The 25,177-nt window shown below is 41.7% G+C and overlaps 1 protein-coding gene across 18 annotated transcripts in view; it reads right to left on the reverse strand.

The window, feature by feature from the left end:
- Positions 1-25,177, reverse strand: part of stk33 (serine/threonine kinase 33) — a 205,315-nt gene that overhangs the window by 30,113 nt on the left and 150,025 nt on the right. For 17 of the 18 annotated variants that reach the window (XM_073049535.1, XM_073049533.1, XM_073049532.1 and 14 more), the window contains one exon: positions 23,893-23,973. The exons of the other annotated variant lie outside the window; for it this stretch is intronic. In XM_073049535.1, coding sequence (XP_072905636.1) covers positions 23,893-23,973 — 81 coding nt within the window. The remainder of the gene's footprint in view (positions 1-23,892; positions 23,974-25,177) is intronic. 18 annotated transcript variants of the gene reach the window in all.

Raw genomic sequence — 25,177 nt, forward strand, 5'->3', positions numbered from 1 at the left:
GTATCCTGACATCGGTGTTTGTGTTGCCCAGGTGGTTTAAAGCCGTGTGAAGAGCCATTGAGCTTGCATCTGCTATTCAACTATTGTGGCAATAGGCAAATTGCAGTGGGTCCAGGTTCTTGCTGAGGCAGGAGTTCATTCTAGTCATGACCAAACACTATTGTGGGCTGTACCAAACACTATTGTGGTACTAAATCAGCATACAGGAGGGAAATTGAAAATTTGGCTGAGTGCTGTAATAACAACAACCTTTCACCCAGTGTCAATAAGACCAAGGAACAGAATGCAGAATTCAAGAGGGGAAAACCAGTGGTCCATGAGCCAGTAATCATAGGCAGATCAAAGGTGGAGAGGGTCAGTAACTTTAAATTCCTGGGTGCCACTCTCTCAGTGGACCTGTCCTGGACCTATCATATAAATAAAATTGCAAAGAAAGCTCAGCAGCACCTCTACTTCCTCAGGAGTCTGCAGGTATTCGGCATGTCATCAAAAACTTTGGCAAACTTCTATAGATGTATGGCCCAAGAATGTTACATGTTATCTTGTTTAGTGCTGATTGTGGTAATATTAGTATATTCAGGCACTGATGATTCTGTATAATACATGTTTTACTTAACTGTTCGGTTTACTTAAAGGCTGTTCGGTGGATGAGAATGAGATTCCTGGTTCGTATGTTGCCTCTCAGGTGCCAGGATCTGGGCCATCTTGGATCGAGTCCTCAACATTCTTAAGTGGGAAGGTGAGCAGCCGGAGGTCAAGGTCAACGTAGGTACTAATGACAAAGGTAGGAAGAGTAATAAGGAGCTCAAGTGAGTCTAAGGAGTTAGGTGCCAAGTTAAAGAACAGGACCTCCAGGGTTCTGATCTCAGGATTGCTATTCATGCCATGTGCCAGTGAGGCCAGAAATAGGAAGATCATACTGTTTAACACAAGGTGTTGGTGTAGAAGGGATTGTGTCACATTTTCAGATCATTGGGCTCTCCTTCAGGGAAAATGGGACGTATACAGAAGAGATGGTTTGCACCTGAACTGGAGAACTGAAGGGGGATTAATATCCTAGTGGAAAGGTTTGCTATTGCTGCTTGGGGGGGGGGGAATAAACTAGAATTGTAGGGGAATGAGAAACAGAGTGCCAGATCATGTAGTGGAGAGGTTGTGCAGATAGATACTGTTAAGACCTCAGAAAAAGTCATGAATCAAAAGGCTGAGCATGATCGACTAATGTTCTGAGCTGCATATATTTCAATGCAAAAAATGTTGTAAGCAAGGCAGATGAGCTCAGGGCATGGACCAACATATAGAATTATAATATTGTAGCCATTAGTGAGACTTGAATGTAGGAGGGGCATGACAGGCAGGTCAATATTCCAGTGTTCCTTTGTTTTAGACACGACAGAGTGGGAGGTGTAGGGGTGGCATTATGAGTCAGGGAAAATGTCATGTCAGTGCTCAGTCAGGACAGACTGAAGAACTCATCTAGTGAGGCTTTATAGGAGGAACTGAGGAATAAAAAAAAGGTATGACCACATTAATAGGGCTATATTACAGACCACCAAATAGTCCGAGGGATTTAGAGGAACACACTTGTAGAGAGATCGCAGACTGGTGCAAGAATCATAAGGTTGTTATAGCAGGTGTCTTTAAACTGGCCACATATTGACTGGGACTCCCATACTGTAACAGGACTAGGTAAGATAGAGCTTGCCAAGTGTGTTCAGGAAAATTTCCCTAATCAGTACATTGAAATTCCAATGACAGAGAGTACAATACTTGATCTATTAAAGAATCAGATGGAGTAGGTAACCGAAGTTTGTGTAGGAGGTACACATTACATCTAGTGATCATAATGCCATTAGTTTCAAAGTAAATATGAAAAGATAGGTCTTTTCCACAGGTTGAAATACAAAGTGCAACAATTGCAAGGGCCCTAGCAGAGATATTTAAATCATCCTTAGTGGAAGGTGAAATACCAGAGGATTGGAGGATAGCTAATGTTGTTCTGCTGTTTAAGAAAGGCTCTAAAAATAAACCAGGAAAAAGATTGGTGAGCCTGGCACCAGTGGTAAGAAAGTTATTGAAAGGTATACTAAAGAACCAAATATATGAGTATTTGGATAGACATGGACTGATTAGGGATAGTCAGCATGGCTTTGTGCATGGTAAGTCATGTCTAACCAACCTATAAGAGTTTTTCAAGGAAGTTCCCAGGGAAGTTGATGAAAGCAAGGCAGTGGATATTGTCTACATGGACTTTAGCAAGGTATTTGACAAGGTCCCACATGGCAGGTTGGTCAAGAAGGTTCAGTCACTTGGATGCAAGATGAGGTAGGGAATTGGATTAGATATTGGCTTCATAGGAGAAGCCAGAGAGTGGTAGTTGATGGTTGCCTCTCCGACTTTAGGCCTGTGATTAGTGGTGTGCCACAGGGATTTGTGCTGGGTCCGTTGTTGTTTGTCATCTATATCAATGGTCCAGACCATTGTGATTAACTGGATCAGCAAATTTGCGAATGACACCAAAATTGGGGCCATAGTGGACAATAAGGAGGAAGTTCAGAGCTTGCAACGGGATCTGAACCAGCTAGAAAAATGGGCTGAAAATGGCAGATGGAATTTAATACAGACAAGTGCAAGGTATTGTACTTCAGTAGAACCAGCCAGTGTAGGTCTTACACAGTGAATGATAAAGGACTAAAGAAAGCTGCAGAACGAAGAAATCTGGGAATGCAGGTCCATAATTTATTAAAAGTAGCGTCACAGGTAAATAGGGTTGTAAAGAAAGCTTTTGACACATTGGCCTTCATAAATTAAGGTACTGAGTACAGGAGTTGCAATGCTATGTTGAAATTGTAAAAGACATTAATGGGGCTTGATTTGGAGTATTGTGTGCAGTCCTGGTCACCTGCTTACAGGAAAAATGTAAATAAGGCTGAAATAGTACAGAGAAAATTTACAAGCATGTTGCCAGGACTGAAGGTCCTGAGTTATATGGAAATATTGAATAGGTCAGGACTATGTTCCTTGGAACACAGAAGATTGAGGGGAGATTTGATTAAGGTATACAAAATTATGAGGTATATAGATAGGGTAAATGCAACCAGATTTTTTCCACTGAGGTTGGGTAGGACTAGAACTAGAAGTCATGGGTTAAGGGTGAAAGGTGAAAAGCCTAAGAGGACCACCTTTTCACTCAGAGGGTTGTGAGAGTGTCAAACGAACTGCTAGTGCAAGTGGTGCATATGAGCTCAATTTCAATGCTTAAGAGAAGTTTGTATAGATACATAGATGGCAGGGGTATGGAAGGCTATGGTCTCGGTGCTTATCCATGAGACTAGGCAATTTAAAAGGCTTGGTACCTACTAGATGGGCTGAAGGGCTTGTTTCTGTGCTGTACTTTTCTATGAGTAAAGCCTTGAAGAAAAGCTTCTGGCTCATTTGATTTTTGAGAAGGGGTTTAACTCCCTGCCCAGTTTTATATGCAATGCACTGCAAGGTTAGTAGATACATCATCATGCATGCAAAGGCTTTTTTCCCTGGGACATGCTTTTCAAAGTGCAAATAATGTTATTATTGTAGTCCATACAGTGTACACTACCGTATAGTGTTAAGATTCACTTTCTTTCAAGGATTTACAGGAATAAAATAAATACAATAGAATTTTATGAAAAACAGCAAATCAAAGATCAGCTTTACACGTATTAGGAATTTGCTGTGGTCTGTTGGTACGACATTTAATTAACAACCAACATCCAACAAATAAACTTAGAGGTTAAAATACAGATATGGAATAAAATGTGCATAAATATATAAATACCGTCATGTATTTACAATGTGACTGCATTATTGAAAGTAATTTCAAGTCTTTTCAGTACAGTGCAGATGGTGGGGTCAGCTAACTAGAATGGTTGATCAGATTAACTACTGGAAAGAAATTTTTAATATGGCGTGAAGTTCATTTTAGTTTTATTAGCCCTATAGCACTTTCTAGAAGGGGCTTTTGAAAAGGGCAGTTTTCTGGGTGGTTTGTCTCCACAGTAACTTTTCCTGTTTGCTTCTTTGTTCCAAGCACATACAAGTCCTGCAGAGTTAGTAGACTACAGCCAATATATTTTTCAGTTGACCTGACTGTTCACTGCAGTTTTTTGTATTTTGTGAGAGGAGGCTGCACCAAAGCATATAGTAATAGCTGATGTGAGGAATCTCTCTATGATAGCAGATTGCACCAGTATGTTATGTGAAGAGAGAATTTTACCAACTGTCATAAGAATTACATCCTCTGTCAAGCCATTTTATTAATGAAAAAGATATGGTTCTCCCACCTGAAGTTCTATAAAATAATGATGCCCAGGAACCTTAATGTTGAAACAGTGCTAATTGTAGATTTGTTAACAATGAATGAGTGGATAGTAGACACATTTCTCCTGAAGTTGATTTGGATCTCCGTGGTTTTTGAGGACATTCACCCGCAAGTTGCTGTGATTGCACCAGGATATTAGTGTGTTTACCTCCAGGTGGTACTTGGATTCAACACCTCTTGTGATTAGTCCAATGACATTGCTCTCATCTGCAGATTTTATCAGTTTAACAGACAGACCACTGGAAATGCAGTCATTGGTGTATAGAGAAAATAGGAGAGGGGAAAGAACACCCCCTATAGTGTGCCTGGTGTGCACAACTACATATCAATTAAATAAAAAGCATGCACATGGTAGATTGGTTTACCAGGTGTATTCATAATTCAGCAAGAGAGAGAGAGAGAGATAATAATGTGCATGCGTACACAACAGTGCACGTGCAGACAACCAATTAATACATAGTGCTGGGGGGGGGGGGTCATTGCTCTAAAAGAAATAGATCCATATATTACATTTCTTCCCCCTTTAGATTAATGCAACATTAAAATTGTAGATGTACAAAATGATCAATTTCCCCTTCATAAATCCATATTCCAAATAAGCATGCTTTCATAGTAACAGTCTATAACTAACTTCACAGTTCTAAAGATTCAGTCTTTTAGGTGGCACTATTTCTTTCAGGATAATGCCTCTGGACCTGTGGAGTGGCATCAGGTTTGGCAGGTGTCTTGTCAATGATAATGTTCTCATTGCACCTCTGGACTTGTGGAGTGGCATCAAGTTTGATAGGTGACTTGTCTAAGGCAACGTTCTTGGATTCCCGTGTCACGTTGCTGTCAGTGACATCATCACTGAGAGGTAAATCACTTGTGACTGTAAAGTGCCCATCCTGTTGGATGTAGTTAACTCAGGTGTGTTCTTCAGTTGAGCATCCAGTATCTGGTCCACATGAAGTCTCCATGCACTGTGAACATCAGTGGTCCAGTTCTTGTAGCTATCCTACCAGGTGTCCACTTGTCTTCTGAGTAATCAAGCACTAGGACTTCCTGTCCAATCTTGAAGCTCCTTGCTGCTTCACTTGGCAACTGGCTGAACTGTTTAATCTGCACTTCCCTCCGGAGGTCAGGTTTCAGGAGGTCAATGCAAGATCTCAGATTCCTGTTCATGAACAGCTTTGCATGTGTTTGATTTGTCATTGCATGAACTGAATTCCGATACATAAAAAGGAAGCTATCCACTTTGTTTTGTAGAGAAATGTCCTCCTTGTCCATCACTTTAATAGACTTCTTTAAGGTTTGGATAAACACTTCAGCTAACCCATTTGCTGCTGGGTGGTGAAGAGCTGACTTGAAATGTCTGATGCCATTTTTTTTCATGAACAGTCGGAAATCTTCTGACATGTATTCTGGTTCGTTGTCACTCACAATTTGTGCAGGTAAGCAATTTCTAATGAAGATAGTCCTCAGAGCAGAGACAGCTTTTGCTGAGGTGGTTGGCTTCATTGGTATAACCTCCAGCCATTTCAAATGAGCATCCACAGCAATCAGAAAGATGGAGTCCATGAATGGCCCAGCAAACTCAATATGTGCTCTTTGCCATGGTGACAATGGCCACACCCATGGGTGTAACAGTGCCTTGTAGGGGTGCATTTTAAACTTTTTGGCATCCCAAGCAGATTTTGGCCATATTTTCACTCTGTTTTTCTAAACTCAGCTACCATACATAGCTCCAGGTGAGACTCTTCTTCGTGAGTGTTAGATTTTCTAACACTCTGGTGCGCAGTTTAGAGGGAACCATATCACGAGATCAACATATCAACATCATTTGACATACCGACAGTTGGTCTCGTCTCACTGTGATCTCTGAAATCATAGGGTTACCATGAACTGGCCATTCTTGCATGGTGATTTCATAGACTTTTGACAATGTCAGGTCATTCCTTGTTTCCTTTGTATTTCAAAATTTGTTACTGGCAACTGGTCCATCAATGTGATGTGGAACACTTCTGCTGGGTAACAATATGAAGACTTTTATTTTTCAGTTGCCAATACTGGAAGACATGATGAACCATCAGCGTTGCTGTATTGTTTGGTACCCTTGAACTCTATGTCATAAAAGTGGGCTCCTAGGAATAGTACCCAACATTGTAACCGGATAGCATTCATCACTGGGATTCCCTCCCTGAGATTGAAAATGAACACAAGGGCCTGGAGATCTGTCTCTAGCATAAGCATTTGTCCATAGGGATAGTGGTGGAACTTTATTCCCCATACTAGACAAAGGGCCTCTCGGTCGATCTGTGCGTGGTTGCATTCTGCACTCATCAGTGATCTTGACGTAAATGCAATTGGGCATTCAAATCCATCTTTCATGTGTGACAAAACAGCTCTAATGCCATAAGGGGGATGCATTGCACGCCAGTCTGATGGAAAGGGATGGGTCATAATGAGTGAGCAGTTCATCGGATGTTATTAGTCTCCTTGTTTCCTTGAATGCTTTTCCATGTCTTTGAGGTTCATATGAACCTTAAATCAGTGCTCCCCAAATTCCATCAGTATGTTGACTTTGCAACGAGAGGGGAGAACGCGTTGGATCTGGTTTTACACAAACATTCCCGACGCGTACCGGGCAGAGCCCCACCCCCTCCTCAGTTACTCAGACCACATCTCTGTTATGCTAATCCCAGCATATAGACTGCTCATCAGACACTCCAGACCAGTTCTGAAGCAGGTGAAAACCCGGCCAGCAGAAGCCATCTCTGCTCTTCAAGACTGCTTTGAGCACACTGACTGGCACACGTTCAGGGAGGCTGCAACTGATGGTGGCTTTACCAACTTAGAGGAGAACACAGCATCAGTGACTAGCAACATCAGCAAGTGCATTGATGATGTCACTGTGTCCAAAACCATCACTACACACTCTAACCAGAAGCCATGTATGACCATGGAGGTGCGTGTGCTGCTGAGGACCCGTGACTCCGCCCTCAGAGCAGGCGACAAGGCAGCCCCAACAGCAGTGAAGGCCAAATTGTCCCGGGCCATCAGAGAGGCAAAGCGTGCATACGCCCAGCGAATCCACAGCCACTTACAGGACAGCGGCGACACTCAGCACATGTGGGAGGGCATTCAGGACATCACCAACTTCAGGACAACATCACCTGCCTGTGCTAGTGATGCCTGCCTTCCAGATGCATTGAACAAATTCTACTCTCGTTTCGAGACAGAAAATAATGTGGTGGCAAGGAAGACCACTCCTCCTCCCAATGACCAGGTGCTGTGTCTTACCGTGGCCGATGTGAGGAAAACTCTGTGCAGGGTCAATCCATGGAAGGCTGCTGGACCAGACAATATTCCTGGTAGAGTGCTTAGAGGATGTGCAGACCAGCTGGCAGATGTTCTCACTGACATCTTCAACATCTCCCTGAGCAGCACTGTCATTCCAATGTGCTTCAAGGCAGCCACCATCGCCCCCGTGCCAAAGAAGTCTTCAGTGTCCTGCCTCAACGACTACCGTCCCGTTGCTCTCATATCCATCATCATGAAGCATTCAAGAGGCTCATCATGAGGCACATAAGGACCCTGATGCCCCCCTCACTGGACCCCCTGCAGTTCGTGTATTGTCCCAACCACTCAACAGACAATGCCATCACCACCACCCTCCACCTGGCCCTCACCCACCTGGACAAAAAAGACACATACGTTCGAATGCTGATCATAGTCTTCAGTTCAGCATTCAACACAATCATTCCTCAGTATCTGATTGGAAAGCTGAAACTGCTGGGCCTAAACACCTCCCTCTCTACAACTGGATCCTGGATTTCCTGACTGGGAGACCTCAGTCAGTCCGGATCAGGAGCAGCATCTCCAACACCATCACACTGAGCATGTGGGACCCCCGGGCTGTATGCTCAGTTCACTGCTGTTAACTCTGCTGACCCACGACTGTGTAGCAATAGATAGCTCGAATCACATCATCAAGTTCGCCGATGACACGACCATGGTGGATCTCATCAGCAAGAATGACGAGTCAGCTTACAGAGAGGAGGTGCAGCAGCTAACGGACTGGTGCAGAGCCAACAACCTGTCTCTGAATGTGAACAAATCTAAAGAGATGGTTGTTGACTTCAGGAGAGCATGGAGCGAGCACTCTCTGCTGAACATTGATCTCCTCCATTGAGATTGTTAAGAGCACCAAATTTCTTGGTGTTCACGTGGTGGAGAATCTCACCTAGTCCCTCAACACCAGCTCCATAGCCAAGAAAACCCAACAATGTCTCCACTTTCTGCTGTTATGATCCCAGCCCCCTCCGTTGTGAGAATCGCCAGAGCCCTAGTGAAGGGGGGGGTCAGTTACCCAAGAGAAGAGAGAGATACGTGCGGTGTCTCTCGTTTCACGGCGAGGCAAATCTGGCGACTGTGGTCATTGTCTCGTGGAGACACCTTTGTGAATTGGGAACTGTACTACGTGTATACCCTCAGGGCAACGTGGGTGGAGAGATGAAGAGAGATTGCATCATCCCAACCTGATTGACATCTGAGACCCCGCGAGTTCAGATAAAAGAGGGGTTGTAAAGACGGCCCCCGAGACGCACCAGAAGACACGCTAGAAATCCTGCGACAGCATTTGATAGCGATGGCCGGTGGTGGGGTTCGTGTGCGTCTTTTCCTTGCCTGGGATTGGCGACCTCACCACGAAAGAACGGCTTAGCTACAGGGGAGGCCACAAGTGAGCGTCCATTCCCCAACAAGTCTCCGACGAATCGAACTCCTAAAGGTTGGAAAACCCCGCCGGGTAACTGTTTCATTTAATCTCTATCTCTCTCTCTTTAACAAAGTGCACCAACGCGACACCACAAAAGACGGCAGCTGGTGGAACTGCAGTGAACGCAAGAGACTTTCAGATATACAGCGGACAATATATACATTACCCCTAGACAACGATAGAGCTTATTTCTTATTGGTTATTACTATACCTGCGCTTTAGATTGAGTATTGACGACTTATGGTATCTGAATGTTTGTATTAACCTTACTTTTGTGCCCCTTTATAAATAAAAAACGTTTGAAAATGGTACCATCAGACTTCAGCGGACCTCTCTATCTTTGCTGGTAAGTGATCCAGTTACGGGATACGTAACACTGCGAAGGCTGAGAAAACTCCATCTCCCACCCCCCATCCTCACCACATTCTACAGAGGATGTATCGAGAGAATCCTGAGCAGCTGCATCACTGCCTGGTTCAGGAATTGCACCATCTCGGATCGCAAGACCCTGCAGCGGATAGTGAGGTCAGCTGAGAAGATCATCGGGGTCTCTCTTCTCGCTATTACAGACATTTATACCACACGCTGCACCTGCAAAGCTAACAGCTTTGTGAAAGTCTCCACACACCCCTCACACAAACTCTTCTCCCTCCTGCCATCTGGCAAAAGGTACCGAAGCATTCGGGCTCTCACGACCAAACTGTGCAACAGTTTCTTCCCCCAAACCATCAGACTCCTCAATACTCAGAGTCTAGACTGACATCTACATCATTTATTATGATATTGTAATTTGTCCTCTGCTGTGCCTATTGTCTTGTTTATTGATTATTGCACTGTTTTGTGCACTTTATGTAGTCCTGTGCAGGTCTGTAGTCTAGTGCAGTTTTTATGTTGTTTTTACATAGATTACTGTAGCCTTCTGCTGTCTCACATAGTCTAGTGTAGTTTTGTGTTGTTTCATGTAACACCAGGGTCCTGGAGGAACATTGTTTTGTTTTTACTGTGTTCTGTACCAGCAGGTTATGGTCGAAATGACAATTGACTTGACACTTGACACGACATGACATGACCTGACTTGGACTTCTGACCATTCCCACCTTGCTCCTGTCTGTAACCGTGCATTCACTGGGTGCAGCACTGTAGCAATGTATGGAAGAAACCAGTGGTGGTAGTTTACAAGGTCCAAGTATGACCTGACTTGTGACACATTTTCCCATTTGGATGCCTGTAGCACTGATTCAATCTTCTCTTGTGATTTATGTAAGCCATGCTTGTCAATGACGTTCATCAGATTCATTCTTGAAAACTCACATTTATCTTTCTTTGAACACAGACCATATTCACGCAGTCTGGTAAGCACTTTACCAAAATTCTGGAGGTGCTCATCATCATTTTTGCCAGTCATGATGATATCATCAAGGTAACATTGTGTTCCTGGGATATTTTGGAGTACTTGGTCCATTGCTCTTTGCCAAATTGCTGGAGCTAATGCAATACCAAGGACAAGACAATTATACTGGACCAATCCCTTGTGAGTGTTGATTGTGAGGAATTTCCTGATTAACTCCTCAGTCTCCATTTGTAGATAGGCTTGTGACAAGTCAATCTTTGAAAACCTTTCCCCATCTGCCAAAGATGCAAAAATGTCTTCTATTTGTGGCAGGGGATACTGCACAGTGATTAGCACGGGGTTGATGCTCACCTTGATATCCCTACATCTGCAAACGGCTCCAGCCTTCCCTTTCTTGGTCCCCGGGACAATGGGCATGGCCCAGTCGCTCCACTCAACCTTGGAGAGAATTCCAGATGCCTCAAGCTCTGCAGTTCAGTGTAAGGCACGAGGCGTACTTTATGGAATCTTGGTGTTACTGCTTCATCCAGTTCAATTCTGGCCTTCATGACATTGAGTTTACCAATCCCCTTCTCAAACAGTTTCTCATTAGTATTAAGCAGCTGTACCAGTCTCTGGTTAGTGCTACCATTTGGGCTGCCATTGCCTGTTGATGTCACACTGAGTGCTTTGATGGAGTGCCAATCTAGTTGGATTTTTCTTAACCATTCATGCCCAAAATGTGCTGGCCCTACACTTCTCAATACATAAAGTTGTAATTGTTGTGTTTGGCCACTATATGTCAAATTTACTTTCAGACTCTGGATTATGGATAAAACTAATCGTGTATCCAGTTCCATTTTCAGTTTTACACCAGCCACATCTATTGTGATCCAAATGACTTTGTGATCTGATTCAATTATACAATGCACTTCTGGGCATGACAGTTCACCTATCAGACTCTATGTTGTCTGATTCTCTTTTACATTCAGTAACTTTACACATTTGCTTAGTTTTGTATTTGAGACTTTTCATTCAGTTGGTGCTTTTTGTCTGCCTTGCACACTCTCTCTATGTTACTTTGTCTATGCCACTTCCTGCAGACTTTTTCTTTGTATCACGGAAGGATTTGCTACATCAATAACATTTTTGGCTTTTTGCACCATTTAGGAACATTTTGTGCATTTCACATTCTAACCCCTTTTTCTGTAGTTCTGCTACATCCTTTGTTACCACCTCTAATAATATTGCAATGGTCAATGCCCATTCTAAAGTTAGGTCTCTTTCTGCCAGTAGCCATGTTTGAGTGCTTTGACTATGCATGCCATATACACGCCTGTCCCTTAATGCATCAGAAAGTCCATCTGTAAAGTCACAGTACTGGGGAAGTCTGCACAGTTCTGTAACATATTCAGAAATGTTTTCATCTTTTGGCTGGTTCCTTTTGTAAAATCTGAATCTCTCATCTATTACCAGCGGTTTAGGGCTCAAGTGATTTTGTAAAATTGTAACAATTTCATCGAAAGTCTTGCTTGCTGGCTTTGCAAGGGTTACTAAGTTGCATAAGAGACTGGATGTTCTTGCCCCCATTAAGCTAATAAATGTAGGGGCTTTCTCTTGCTCCTCCACATTGTTAGTGTTACTATACAGTTCCACCTTCTCAATATATAACTCCCAGCCTTCATTAGTGCTATCAATTCGTCAACTTTCCCGACTGAAGCCATCACCACTTTATTTTCATTTTAAATTCAGTGCAACTTTCACTGCATACTATGCAAAACTCGCCTTTATTAGTGTCTGTGACAGTTTTCTAGTGCTGTTCAACTCTTGCTGTTTTGTCCTGTAAATGTTGGAGCAGTTTGTGTTATTTCCTGACATTCAGGTTCGTACTTGTTGTCAATTTATTGTGTCTGTGCACAACATATATGTATCAAAATGAGTGAGACAGAGAAAACAATGCATATACATAGACAACAGCACATGCACGGACAACAGATCAATACATAGTGCTAAGGGATGGGGGTCATTGCTTTAAAAGAAATAGACCCATACATTAAAGTGCCAGATCAGTATGTGGAGATGTGCTTGCTTAAGTCTCATTTCCTGCCTCCTATGAGAGAGGCAATTTGTGATCCACCTGCCGATGGGAACTGGTTCTTTAAGTTTGTAAGTTTCTCTTGCAAAAGCTTAGGAATAATGGTATTGAAGACCAAACTGAAATCAACAAAGGGAATCCATTCAGACATACCAAAGGATATACATAAACAAAGGCTGATGAACAACCAATGTGCAAAAGATGACAAACTGCAAATAAAAGTAATACTGAAAACATGAGCTGTAAAGAGTCCTCTAAAGTGAGTCTGTAGGTCATAGCATCTGTTGAGAGTAGTAGCAAATGATGTTATCCATGCCAGTTCAGGAGCATGTTGGCTGTAAAGTAATAACTGTTCTTCATCCTGGTGATGTGTGACCTAAGGCTTCTGTACTTCCTGCCCGATGGTAGTCATGAGAAGAGAGCATGGCCTGGATGGTTTTTGATAATGCATGCTGCTTTCTTGTGGTAGTGCTCCATGTAAATATAATGAATTTTGGAGAGAGCTTTGCTTGAGATGGTCTGGGCTGTATTCACCACTTCCTGCAGACTTTCCCATTCCTGGGCATTGCTATGTCCATACCAGACCATGATGCAACCAATTAGGACTCTCTCCACTGCGTATCTATAAAAGTTTGTCAATGTCTTTGGTGACATGCCAAATCTAAGCAAACATTTAAGTGCTGCGCCTTCTTTGTGATGTCAGTTATGTGCTAGTGCCAGGATGGATCCTCTGATATGTTAAATCCTAGGAATTTTAAGCTACTGAACTTCTCCACCTCCATTCCCCTAATGAAGATTAGCTCATGGGCATCCAACTTCTTCCTTCTATATTCAGTAATTGGCTCTTTGATTTTGCTGACATTGAGTGAGAGGTTATTGCGGTGACACCATTCAAATAGATTTTCAAATTCCCTCCTAAATGTCGAATTGTCACAATCTTTGATTTCGCAAACAACAGTGGTGTCATCAGTAAACTTAAATACTGCATTAGAGTTGTACTTAGCTACATAAGCACCAGTATAAATCAAGTAGAGTAGAGGACTAAGCACACAGCTCTGTGGTGCACCTAGGTTTGTTGCTGCCGATCAGTACTAACCGGGGCCTCCCAGTAAGGAAATCAAGGATCCAGCTGCACAGGGAGGTACTGAGACCCGAGTCCTGGAGCTTAATGATGAGTTTTGAGGGAATGATAGTGTTCAATGCTGAGTTGTAGTCAATGAAGAGCACCATTACATATGCATCATCATTGTCCAGCTGTTCCAGAGCCGAGAGAAAAATCAATGCAATGGTATCTGCTGTTGACCTGTTGTGATGGAAACTGGAGTAGATCCAAGTTGCTCCTCAGGTAGGAGTTGATATGCTTAATGACAGAACTCTCAAAACACTTCATCATACTAGATGTCAATGCTACTCGATGCAAGTGCTGCTTTTAAATTTTCATATCCATTTTACAATCAGCAGGCAACTCAAGATGATTAAAATTTCTGCTTCCCACTGTGACTGGTTGCAGTATTTGTTCTCCTCCCCTTTTCCATGACCCACCCCCAGAGGACTTCTTGCACAGCAGAGAAGACCAGGGAATCACAGAATGCCAAAGATGGGATGCCTACAACTTAAGTCATTTGTGTAGCGTTTTTGCATACATGCCAGTTAGTGCAAGTTAGATCATCGTAACAATCATTTCTGGGTCAAATCTTGACTATCAGAAGGCCTGAACATTTCCACAGACATTCTATTTAGCATGGCTAATGTCTCTTCACCACTCCCCCCACCCCACACCACCTGCACTCAGTCAAACAATCAATTATGTCTCAGCTCTCACTGCATGTTTCTCTTCCACTTCTGTCAGGAAAAGGAGCTTCTATCGAAAAAGTACAGACTTCATTGTTACCGCTTAAGGATTGACCTATCAAATATTACACAAAGGAGTCTTGGTAAAACTGAAATCAATCAGCATCAAGGATAAAAACACTCCAGCATTTGGAGTCATAGCGATGGAAAATGATCGTGCTTGTTAGAGGCCATTCATTCCTGCCCAGGATAGAACACAGGAAATCATCAGGGTAGAATTTATCCAATCACCTTCAGCTATTTCATCAATGACTTGTTTTTACTATAAGGTTTAATGTGTGGTTCACTGATGATTGCAGTATAGCCAGTTCCATTTGCAACTCTTCAGCATACAGCAAGGTCTAGACAACATTTGGCAAGGACTCCGAAGTGAAAGGTAGTATTCAAATCCTAAAAGTGCCAGACAATAACCATCTACAACAAGTGAAAGTATAACAACCTACATTTGACATTCAATTTCAGTATCATTAAAAGTCTACCACCTGAAGCACAAATCCAATTATACAACCCTCATAAGTACTGGAGCCACAGAGCAGCTACATGAATATCCTGTGATGAATAATATAAATCCCAAAATCCCTGATATTTCCACCATCCACAAGGAGTACATAAGAAATGAGATTCTCTTACCTACATGCAAACCACAGGAGCTCCCTTCATTAACTGCAGTCTTTTTGTTTTGTTATAATAACTCCTGACTTGCATCCAGCAACCACTGGCTTTTGGATCAGTGTATGTTCACATTGGGTTGGACCTATTAGTAGCACAGGGCCTGTTCATCACATTCAGGGCTGGGTCATGGCAGCACTTTTCCTCTCTCACATCTACTCTTACTTGTGCTGCTATACTGTGGCTACCTTGTTAACTTACCCCCAGTGTTTGGCAATGTAATGACATGGGCAGTTGTGAGTTCTACACAGAAGTCCTGACAGGAACCGACACTGTGCTGTCTTAATACATGAATTCATTATCTATTTTACAGCAATTCTCCAAGCTTTTTAAATTACATTGGCATTTTTGGGAGGGATCTCAGAACGAGGTTGCCATTAATACTATATGCCATATATGATGGCACATCAAAGGAGAGTGAACTCCAATTAATGTGCAGAAATGTCCAGATTGATCCGGGTGAATCTTAATGTCTAACTTGTCCAGATGATAAGATGAACAATTTAAAAGAGAACTGAGAAGCAAGTTCTTGCAAATAGTGGGATGTTGATGGAATGAGCTCTCAAAGCAAGCGATTGAGGCAGGTACAATAACAATATTTAAAAGACATTTTGATAAGTACATGAATAGGAGGGCTTGAGGGATCTCAGCTAAACACAAGCAAATGGCACTAGCTTGGTGGGCACCATAGTTGGCATGGACACTTGAGTCAAAAAGGCATGTTTCCAAGCTATATTACTCTAAGATTCAAAGATCTTGGTTGTATGCTGTAACCTACATCAACTGCTACACAAAGATAGCATCTCAATGGAAATTCAGGAGATGAAAGGTACCCATTAGGAGAAAAGCACACATAATAGAGATACCATTTCCTGAAAATATTGGCTACAACAGACATTTATGCATCTAATATTTAAAGACTACTTCTGGCATTCATTTTAATTTCTTATATTGTTATCATGCCTCTAATACTTTTTACCCACCCACTCATTTTTTTCTTGTACCAATCCATTGTTTTCCTCTCAAAGCCATCATAATGTCTCTTTATAATTGTTTCTATTATCCCATGATCCAAACTTTCATTGAACACCATCTATTGGGTCATTTTAATTATTATTTTACATGTATTCGACATAACCATTCTTTGATAGATCTGCTTTATTCTTATTTTACGTGCATCTGATTTTTAGGTTTCATAATGCGGCAGGTAGAGCATTTAGGATTAAATGGTTTCAATTTAACAAATACTTTTTTTTCAGCATCTTCAGTCAGGAACCAAAAAAAAAGCATACTGAATATTGCACTAAAGTAGTACGATGCAAGTTTACTTTTCTGATCTTTAATGTTCTAACCATTGTCTTCAAGCCATAGGACACAGTGAATAGAGGTTAGAAAGCTTCAAGAGAGTTATTCTGAGTTCACTGAGACATATTGAACTCTCCCATTTCAAAGCAGTATTGAAAGAAGCATAGGATTAGGTCACTAACCAAAACATGCAACAGACTTTGCCTATGACTTCATGAATATCAGAATAGTAAAGGAAAAACATATTTATATAGGACAATTTCAACCCAAGAATGTTACAAAATTGTTTCGACAAATTAATCATAGAAACTTTGAACAAACAAGCCAAACATTCAAACGTTGTATTAGTACTGATCATTAAAAGAGTTCAAGTCCAATCCAATTTCTTAACAGTTAGACCACCTCCTTGTAGCCTAATGCATACATACTGTAAGTGCAATCAGAACCTCTGTCTCTACCACTCTTAGAGATCATGAAGCATAAGACCCAACCATAGTCTGGATAAAACAAGTTGAAAACAACAATTAATTATAGATTGACATGACTCTCCATTATTTCATATTCTATTCATTAGCATTACTGATACTTAGAACATAGCACAGTACAGCACAGGAACAGGTCCTATAACCCACAATGTTGTGCCAAGCTAATTAAATTAGTAATCAAATGACTAAGTAAACTAATTTCTTCTGCCTTCACACTGTCCATATCCTTCCATTTTCCTCACATTCACCTACCTGTCAAAATATCTCTTAAAGTCCCTAATGTATCTGGCTCTTCCAAAGTTCAAATTTCAAAATTTAAAGTAAATTTCTTATCAAAGTACACATATGTAACCTGATACAACCCTGAGATACATTTTCTTGTGGGCATACGCAATAAATTGATATTAGTATACTAACCATAATAGAACCAATTAAAGAATGCACCAATTGGGCATTCAAACAGTGTGCAATAAACAACAAACTGCGTCAATACAAAAAGAAATAACAAAAATAAATAAGCAATAAAATATCAAGAACATGAAATGAAGAGTCCTTGAAAATGAATCCATAAGATGTAGGAATATTTCAGTGATGGGGCAAGTGAAGTTAAGTGAAGTTATCCCATTCGGTTCAAAAGCCTAATGGTTAGGGGTAATAATAGTCAATAGATGCAGGAATAGGCCATTTCGCCCTTCGAGCCAGCACCGCCATTCACTGTGATCATGGCTGATCATCCACAATCAGTACCCTGTTCCTGCCTTCTCCCCATATCCCTTGATTCTGCTATCTTTAAGAGCTCTATCTAACTCTTTCTTGAAAGCATCCAGAGAATTGGCCTCCATTGCCTTGTGAGGCAGAGTATCCCAGAGATCCACGACTCTCTGGGTGAAAAAGATTTTCCTCAACTCCATTCTAAATGGCCTACCCCTTATTCTTAAACTGTGTCCTCTGGTTCTGAACTCCCCCAACATTAGGAACATGCTTCCTGCCTCTAGCGTGTCCAATCCCTTAATAATCTTATATGTTTCAATCAGATCCTCTCTCATCCTTCTAAATTCCAGTGTATACAAGCCCAGTCGCTCCAATCTTTCAACTTATGACAGTCCTGCCAACCCGGGAATTAACCTCGTGAACCTACGCTGCACTCCCTCAATAGCAAGAATGTCCTTCCTCAAACTTGGAGTCCAAAACTGCACGCAATTCTCCAGGTGTGGTCTCACCAGGGCCCTGTACAACTGCAGAAGGACTTCTTTACTCCTATACTCAACTCCCCTTGTTATGAAGGCTAACATGCCATTAGCTTTCTTCACCGCCTGCTGTACCTGCATTCTTACTTTCAGTGACTGATGAACAAGGACACCTAGATCTCGTTGTACTTCCCCTTTTCCTAGCTTGACACCATTCAGATAGTAATCTGCCTTCCTGTTCTTACCACCAAAGTGGATAACCTCACATTTATCCACATTAAACTGCATCTGTCCACTCACCCAACCTGTCCAAGTCACCCTGCATTCTCATAACATCCTCCTCACATTTCACACTGCCACCCAGCTTTGTGTCATCTGCAAATTTGCTAATGTTACTTTTAATCCCTTCATCTAAATCATTAATGTAGATTGTAAATAGCTGCGGTCCCAGCACCAAACCTTGTGGTACCCCACTAGTCACTGCCTGCCATTCTGAAAGGGACCCATTAATCCCTACTCTTTGTTTCCTGTCTGCCAACCAATTTTTTTTATCCATGTCAGTACCCTACTCCCAATACCATGTGCTCTAATTTTGCCCACTAATCTCCCATGTGGCACCTTATCAAAGGCTTTCTGAAAGTCTAGGTACACTACATCCACTGGCTCTCTCTTGTCCATTTTCATAGTTACATCCTCAAAAAATTCCAGAAGATTAGTCAAGTATGATTTCCCCTTCATAAGTCCATCTTGACTCGGACCGATCATGTTACTGCTATCCAAATGTGCCACTATTTCATCTTTTATAATTGACTCCAGCATCTTCCCCACCACTGATGTCAGGCTAACTGGTCTATAATTCCCTGTTTTCTCTCTCCCTCCTTTCTTAAAAAGTGGGATAACATTAGCTACCCTCCAATCCACAGGAACTGATCCTGAAACTATAGAACATTGGAAAATGATTACCAATGTGTTCATGATTTATAGAGCCACCTCCTTAAGTACCCTGGGATGCAGACCATCAGGCCCTGGGGATTTATCAGCCTTCAGTCTCATCAGTCTACCCAACACCATTTTCTGCCTAATGTGAATTTCCTTCAGTTCCTCCGTCACCCTAGGTCCTCTGGCCACTATTGTTACATCTGGGAGATTGTTTGTGTCTTCCCTAGTGAAGACAGATCCAAAGTACCTGCTCAACTTGCCTGCCATTTCCTTGTTCCCCATAATAAATTCACCTGTTTCTGTCTTCAAGGGCCCAACTTCGGTCTTAACTAATGTTTTCCTCTTCACATACCTAAAGAAGCTTTTACTATCCTCGTTTATATTCTTGGCTAGCTTACCTTCGTACCTCATCTTTTCTCCCCATATTGCCTTTTTAGTTATTTTCTGTTGCTCTTTAAGTTTCCCAGTCCTCTGGCTTCCCGCTCATCTTTGCTGTGTTATACTTCTCTTTTATTTTTATACTGTCCTTGACTTCCCTTGTCAGCCACGGTCACCCCCTACTCCCCTTAGAATCTTTCTTCCTCTTTGGAATGAACTGATCCTGCACCTTTAGTATTATTCCCAGAAATACCTGTCATTGTTGTTCTACTGTCAATCCCTCTAGTGTTCCTTCCAGTCAACTTTGGCCAGCTCCTCCCTCATGGCTCCATAGTCCCCTTTGCTCAACTGTAATACAGACCTTCCAATTTTCCCTTCTCTCTCTCAAATTGTAGATTAAAGCTTATCATATTATGGTCACTACCTCCAAATGGCTCCTTTACTTCGAGTTCCCTTTTCAAATCTGGTTCATTACACAACACTAAATCCAGAATTGCCTTCTCCTGGTAGGCCCCAGTACAAGCTGCTCTAAGAATCCATCTCGGAGGCACACCACAAACTCCCTTTCTTGGGGTCCAGTACCAACCTGATTTTCCCAGTCTACCTGCATGTTGAAATCCCACATAACAATCGTAGCATTACTTTTGCGACATGCCAATTTTAACTCTTGATTGAACTTGCATCCTATATCCAGGCTACTATTTGGGGGCCTGTAGATAACTCCCATTAGGGTCTTTTTGCCCTTACAATTTCTCAGCTCTATCCATACTGACTCTACATCTCCTGATTCTATGTCACAAGGGACCGCTCACAAGGGACCGAATTTCATTCCTCACCAACAGAGGCACCCCGCCCCCTCTGCCCACCTGTCTGTCCTTTCGATAGGATATATAGGATATAACTGTTCCTAAACCTGGCGGTGCATCCTTAGGCTCTTGTACCTTCTCCATGATGACAGCAGCAAGAAGGGACCATGGCCTGGGTGGTGGGAATCCCTGATGACGAATGCTCCTTTCTTGTGACAACACTCTGTATCGATGTGCTCAATGGTAGGGAGAGTTTTCCCCATGATGGACTGGGCCGTATCCACTACTTTTTGTAGGATTTTCCATTCAAGGGCATTGGTGTTTAAATACCAGGCTGAGATGCAACCAGTTAATATATTCTCCACCACACATCTATAGAAGTCTGTCAAAGTTTTAGATGTCATTTTGAATCTCCGCAAACTCCTAAGGAAGTAAAGATGCTGCTGTGCTTTCTCCAATTTCCTCCTCCTGTAGTCATGTATCAGTTCCTTAGTCTTGCTGACATTGACTTGTTATGGCACCACTCAGCCAAATTGTCAATCTTCCTCCTAGATGCTGATTTGTCACCACCTTTGATTTGGCCTACAGCAGTGGTGTGGTCAGCAAACTTAAAAATTACATTGGAGCTGTGCTAGCCACAGAGTTGTAAGTGTAAAGTGACTGAAGGAGTGGACTAAGCACATAGCCTTATGTGGCACCTGTGATGATGGAGATTGTCAAGGAGGTGCTGTTGCCAATCCAAATTGACTGGGGTCTGCAAGTGAGGAAATCTAGGATCCAATTGCACAAGACGGTGTTGAGGTCAAGCTCTTGAAGCTTTTTGATTAGTTTTGAGGGGATGGCAGTAATGTTTGCATGTCCGACTCAGAGACTGAAATCACTGGATCATTGGGGGCTGTGGAAGTTCATGATTACTCCTCCATGTTTTGATGGTCACAGCAAGCATAGAAGGCACTCTCATCTGGAAGTGAAGCCCTGTTGTCACCAACATTACTTGATTTTACTTTATAAGAGGTGTTAGTATTCCAGCCCTGCCACAACTGTTGTGAATCCTTCATTGATTCAAGTTTAGTCCAGAAGTTCCCTTCACACATGAGATGGTTTTCCAGAGATTGTACCTGGACCTCTTGTACTTTTCTTCATTGCCAGACAAATGCCTCTGATCTGGCCCTCAGCAGATTGCAGATCTCATGGTTCATCCAGGGCTTCTGATTGGGGGGACTCTGAATAATTTTGTGGGGGACACACTCATTAACAATGTTTTTTAATACAGTCTGTTACAACCATTCATTCAGATCCATAGATCAGTCCTTGAATATGGCCCAGACCACCAACTCAAAGCAATCCTGTAGTCACTCCTCTGCCTCCCACGACCACCTCTTTGTTGTTCTTATCTGGGAGCCTTGCTCTTTAGTCTTTGCCTGTATGCAGGTAGGAGAAGGACAACCAAGTGATCAGATTTCCAAAAATACAGTCTAGGCATGAAAAGGTAGGCATGCCTTATCTTTTTATTTCAGTGGTCCAGTGTATTAGGACCTCTGGTGCTACAGGTTATATGCTAATGGTAATTGAGCATGAATTTCATCAAACAAGCCTGGCTGAAGTCCCTGACTATGACTTGAAATTCATCGGGATGGACTGTTCCTTGTTTGGTGACAGCATCATGCAGTATTTCAAGAACTTGAGTACAGTATGTAAATTCCAAAGAGGCTCGTGGATGAGAACTCCCTATGTAAATAGAACAGATGGCATTTGATCTTCAGATGTTCAAGACTGGGGGAGCATGAGTTTGACAAAACCATCACATCAGAACACCACCTAGAGTTTATCATAAAAATCATACCTCCAGCTTTTTCCTTTTCCAAATCAGCAGTTTAGTCCATCCTGTGAATCAAGAAACCTTCAAGTCTGATCACCATATCTGGCCTTCTGGGAGTAAGCCATGTCTCAGTTAAACATTGAACACAACAGTCTCCTTTTTTCCCTTTGATTGAGCAATTTTGCACTCAGGTCCTCAATTTTGTTCTCCATTTGCTTACAAGATGCTAGGTAGAGGGGTCTCATTGCTGTGTTTAGCCTGGCTTGAAGACCCCACTTTTGCTTCACTTCTAGCCATGTTGATGGACTTTCATCTACTTAAAGGTGCCACACCTCCTTGCTTGAGAGTTAATTCCACCAAGTCCTTTAGAAGATCATGAAATTGGTAGTTCATCAAGTCAATTGAAAAGTATGTTCCTTAAAGGTAAACTATATGCTGTAGATTGCAGTGAGTGTAATTCAAAAGAGGTATACTTAGAAGTAATATATGTAACCCACTGAATGTCATCGTGGTTCACTGGTGCCATCTTATCACCATCCTAGGCAGCACATTCCAAGTATACCCCACTCTGAGTAAATTATCTTGCTCCTCACATCCCCTTTAAAATTACCCCTCTTGCCTTAAATGCATGCCCTTTGGCATTAGACATTTCAACCCTAGGAAAAAGATACTGTCTACTCGTATCTATACTTCTCATTAACATATAAACCTATCAGATCTTCACTCAGCCTGCATCGCTCCAGAGAAAACAACCCAAGTTTACCCAACCTCAAATCCACGCAACATCCTGCTAACCTTGAGTATCCTCTCCAAGGCCTTGACTGTACCTCCAGCTGGAATAATTTCCTTTGAGCACAGCCCTCTGTTTTCTATGGGCAATCCTAATGGCCAATTCACATTGATCCTATGCATATTAATCTTTTGATGAGCCTCCCAGGAGGGACTTTATCAAACACCTTACTAAAATTCAAGTAGACAACATCCACAGCTTTACCTTCATCAATCACCCTTGTTACCTCTTCAAAAAACACATCTTACCTACTCGCCAGTTCTCCAGGGCTGTGGCAAGAGAGGACACAAAGATACCGTTCAAGGCCCCAGCAATCTCTTCACTTGCCTCTCTACCTGGGGTATATCCCATCAGGCAGGCCTTGAGTACTTACCAATTATTGCTCTTTAAGCAACCTAACATTACCTCCTCCTTTATTTTGAAACAACCTAGCATATTAATATTCTTGGCACTGATCTCCCTTTCCTCTATGATTTAAGTCTGATGTAGTAAATCAGCTGATGTGTTCCTATATTTAGGCACCCAGATTATACCTGCTAGGCTGTTTTCTCAAAATCAGAACACCACAATGCACATAAATACTATTGCTAATGGTAATGATTTGAAACTGGGAAAAAATCCAAATGTTCTGTGCACTTGACCAATTCAAATTAGGTAGCACAACTGAATACCACAGAATATATGGTAATTGTTTCATGGCCATATGTCACAACTAATGAAACAAAATGGAAATTTACAAAATGAAGCTAGCCAAGCACCATTCTCAATCTTAAAAATATCTGGGACACAATTATCCAAAAAAAAACAAAATAGCTCTTTTAACTCCCAGAACTATAGATGTGCAAACAAAAAAAAGTTACACATTCCATGAACTGAAAATCCCTCAAGATACAAAATTAAATATTTTTAACTTTGGCACTCAAATCTAAAAGTCCAGAATGGTACAAACCAATATAATCATAACTGTACTAGCTATTTGTAATGTAGAACCATACTCCATATAGATTTCATATTGAACATTCAATACGTTTTAAGTTTAAATAGCCTAACTCCAATTATATATTTTATTTCAATTAACCATTTCAATTTTAATCTGATTTTACATTATTTGTAGGGACTCACATCGTTGCAGAACTTGTTTGTTTTCTTCACAGTAAGTGGCCCATCGCCAGGAAAGGCGGTAAAGATATCCTTCTTAAAGCTCTGGAAAATGACAAATTCAATTACTCATTTACCAATGCTGCCTGATTAAACAAGTGTCCCAGCAAGGATATTTGAACATTGAGGCATCTCCCATTGAAGATATGCAATTCAAAAGAAACACTGTCAACCAATTCAAGTAAATAATGTAATTGTAACTACTGAACCAGTATTGAATCATCTATTGGTCTCAAGGGCCTAAGAATGTGATGTCTTTTTGAGTTTAGAAGATACTCCTGTGTATGTGCTTCAGAAAAACGTCTGCTTTTGTGATGAATTTTGTGGAAGACTTCTGTATCACCAGCTTCAGTGTCACTTTAGTGATTTTGATCAGTCACAACATTTGAGTGCTCATCTGGGATACAATCATGACGCACTGTGTGACCAGCGACTTAAGCAGTCTAAAGTGGTGAATATTTTTAAGAGTAGCACCCACACTTACCTTTGTTCAGGTTAACGACTAGAAGATCATGAAGTAGCAAAGAAAATGGCAGAGAGCTGAACTAACAGACATAAAGAGTGTTTGTGTAAGGGGCCAGACATTTTTAAGTAGTTTGTGAGACTGTTATGAAAGGTGGTTACTGACCGCTCAGGATGTCAGAGAGCTGCATGTGTATATTCAGGCAGGATACTTGTTTGTGAGTGTGTTTGTGTGTTTTAAGAATAAGTTTGAAACTTCAGGGTAATAGATGTTATATGGAAGGGAATACAACAGGCATCATGAGTTCAGCAGTACAAATGTGGAAAATTGCAGAGTGCATACTCAGTGGTTTTAACCATGTAGTGTTACGTTTTTAACTATGGTCAGTACAGGAACTAGTGTGGAAATATTTGAGGGAGAGTTTATACCCAGGTACAGTACATCTGTTGAGATGGCACCTATTGAGGTTAGGCAACAGTAGGCTGAGAATCCTGTCGACCCAGACTTGACTCTGATTACTACCATTCACAAGCCCTTCACTGAGAAGCAAGCATTTTGTCAGCTATCCTCACTTAAAGTTGCTTGTAGGATTTCGAAATTCTGGGTCAAGCTCATAGAAATGATTGACATTCACCAGATGCACTGAAAGGATATACACATGTTGGTAAAAGCAAAATGTTTGAGAAATATACGGGACAGTGTGGCCCGAGAGTCCAGGATGGTGCATGGGCAACTAGCAGGATTGCCAGTAATGAGGAGAGATATAATTGTTTTAAGAAGGAAGTG

The sequence above is a fragment of the Hemitrygon akajei genome, chromosome 6 (genome assembly GCF_048418815.1).
Source record: "Hemitrygon akajei chromosome 6, sHemAka1.3, whole genome shotgun sequence".
Classification (NCBI taxonomy): Eukaryota; Metazoa; Chordata; class Chondrichthyes; order Myliobatiformes; family Dasyatidae; genus Hemitrygon; species Hemitrygon akajei.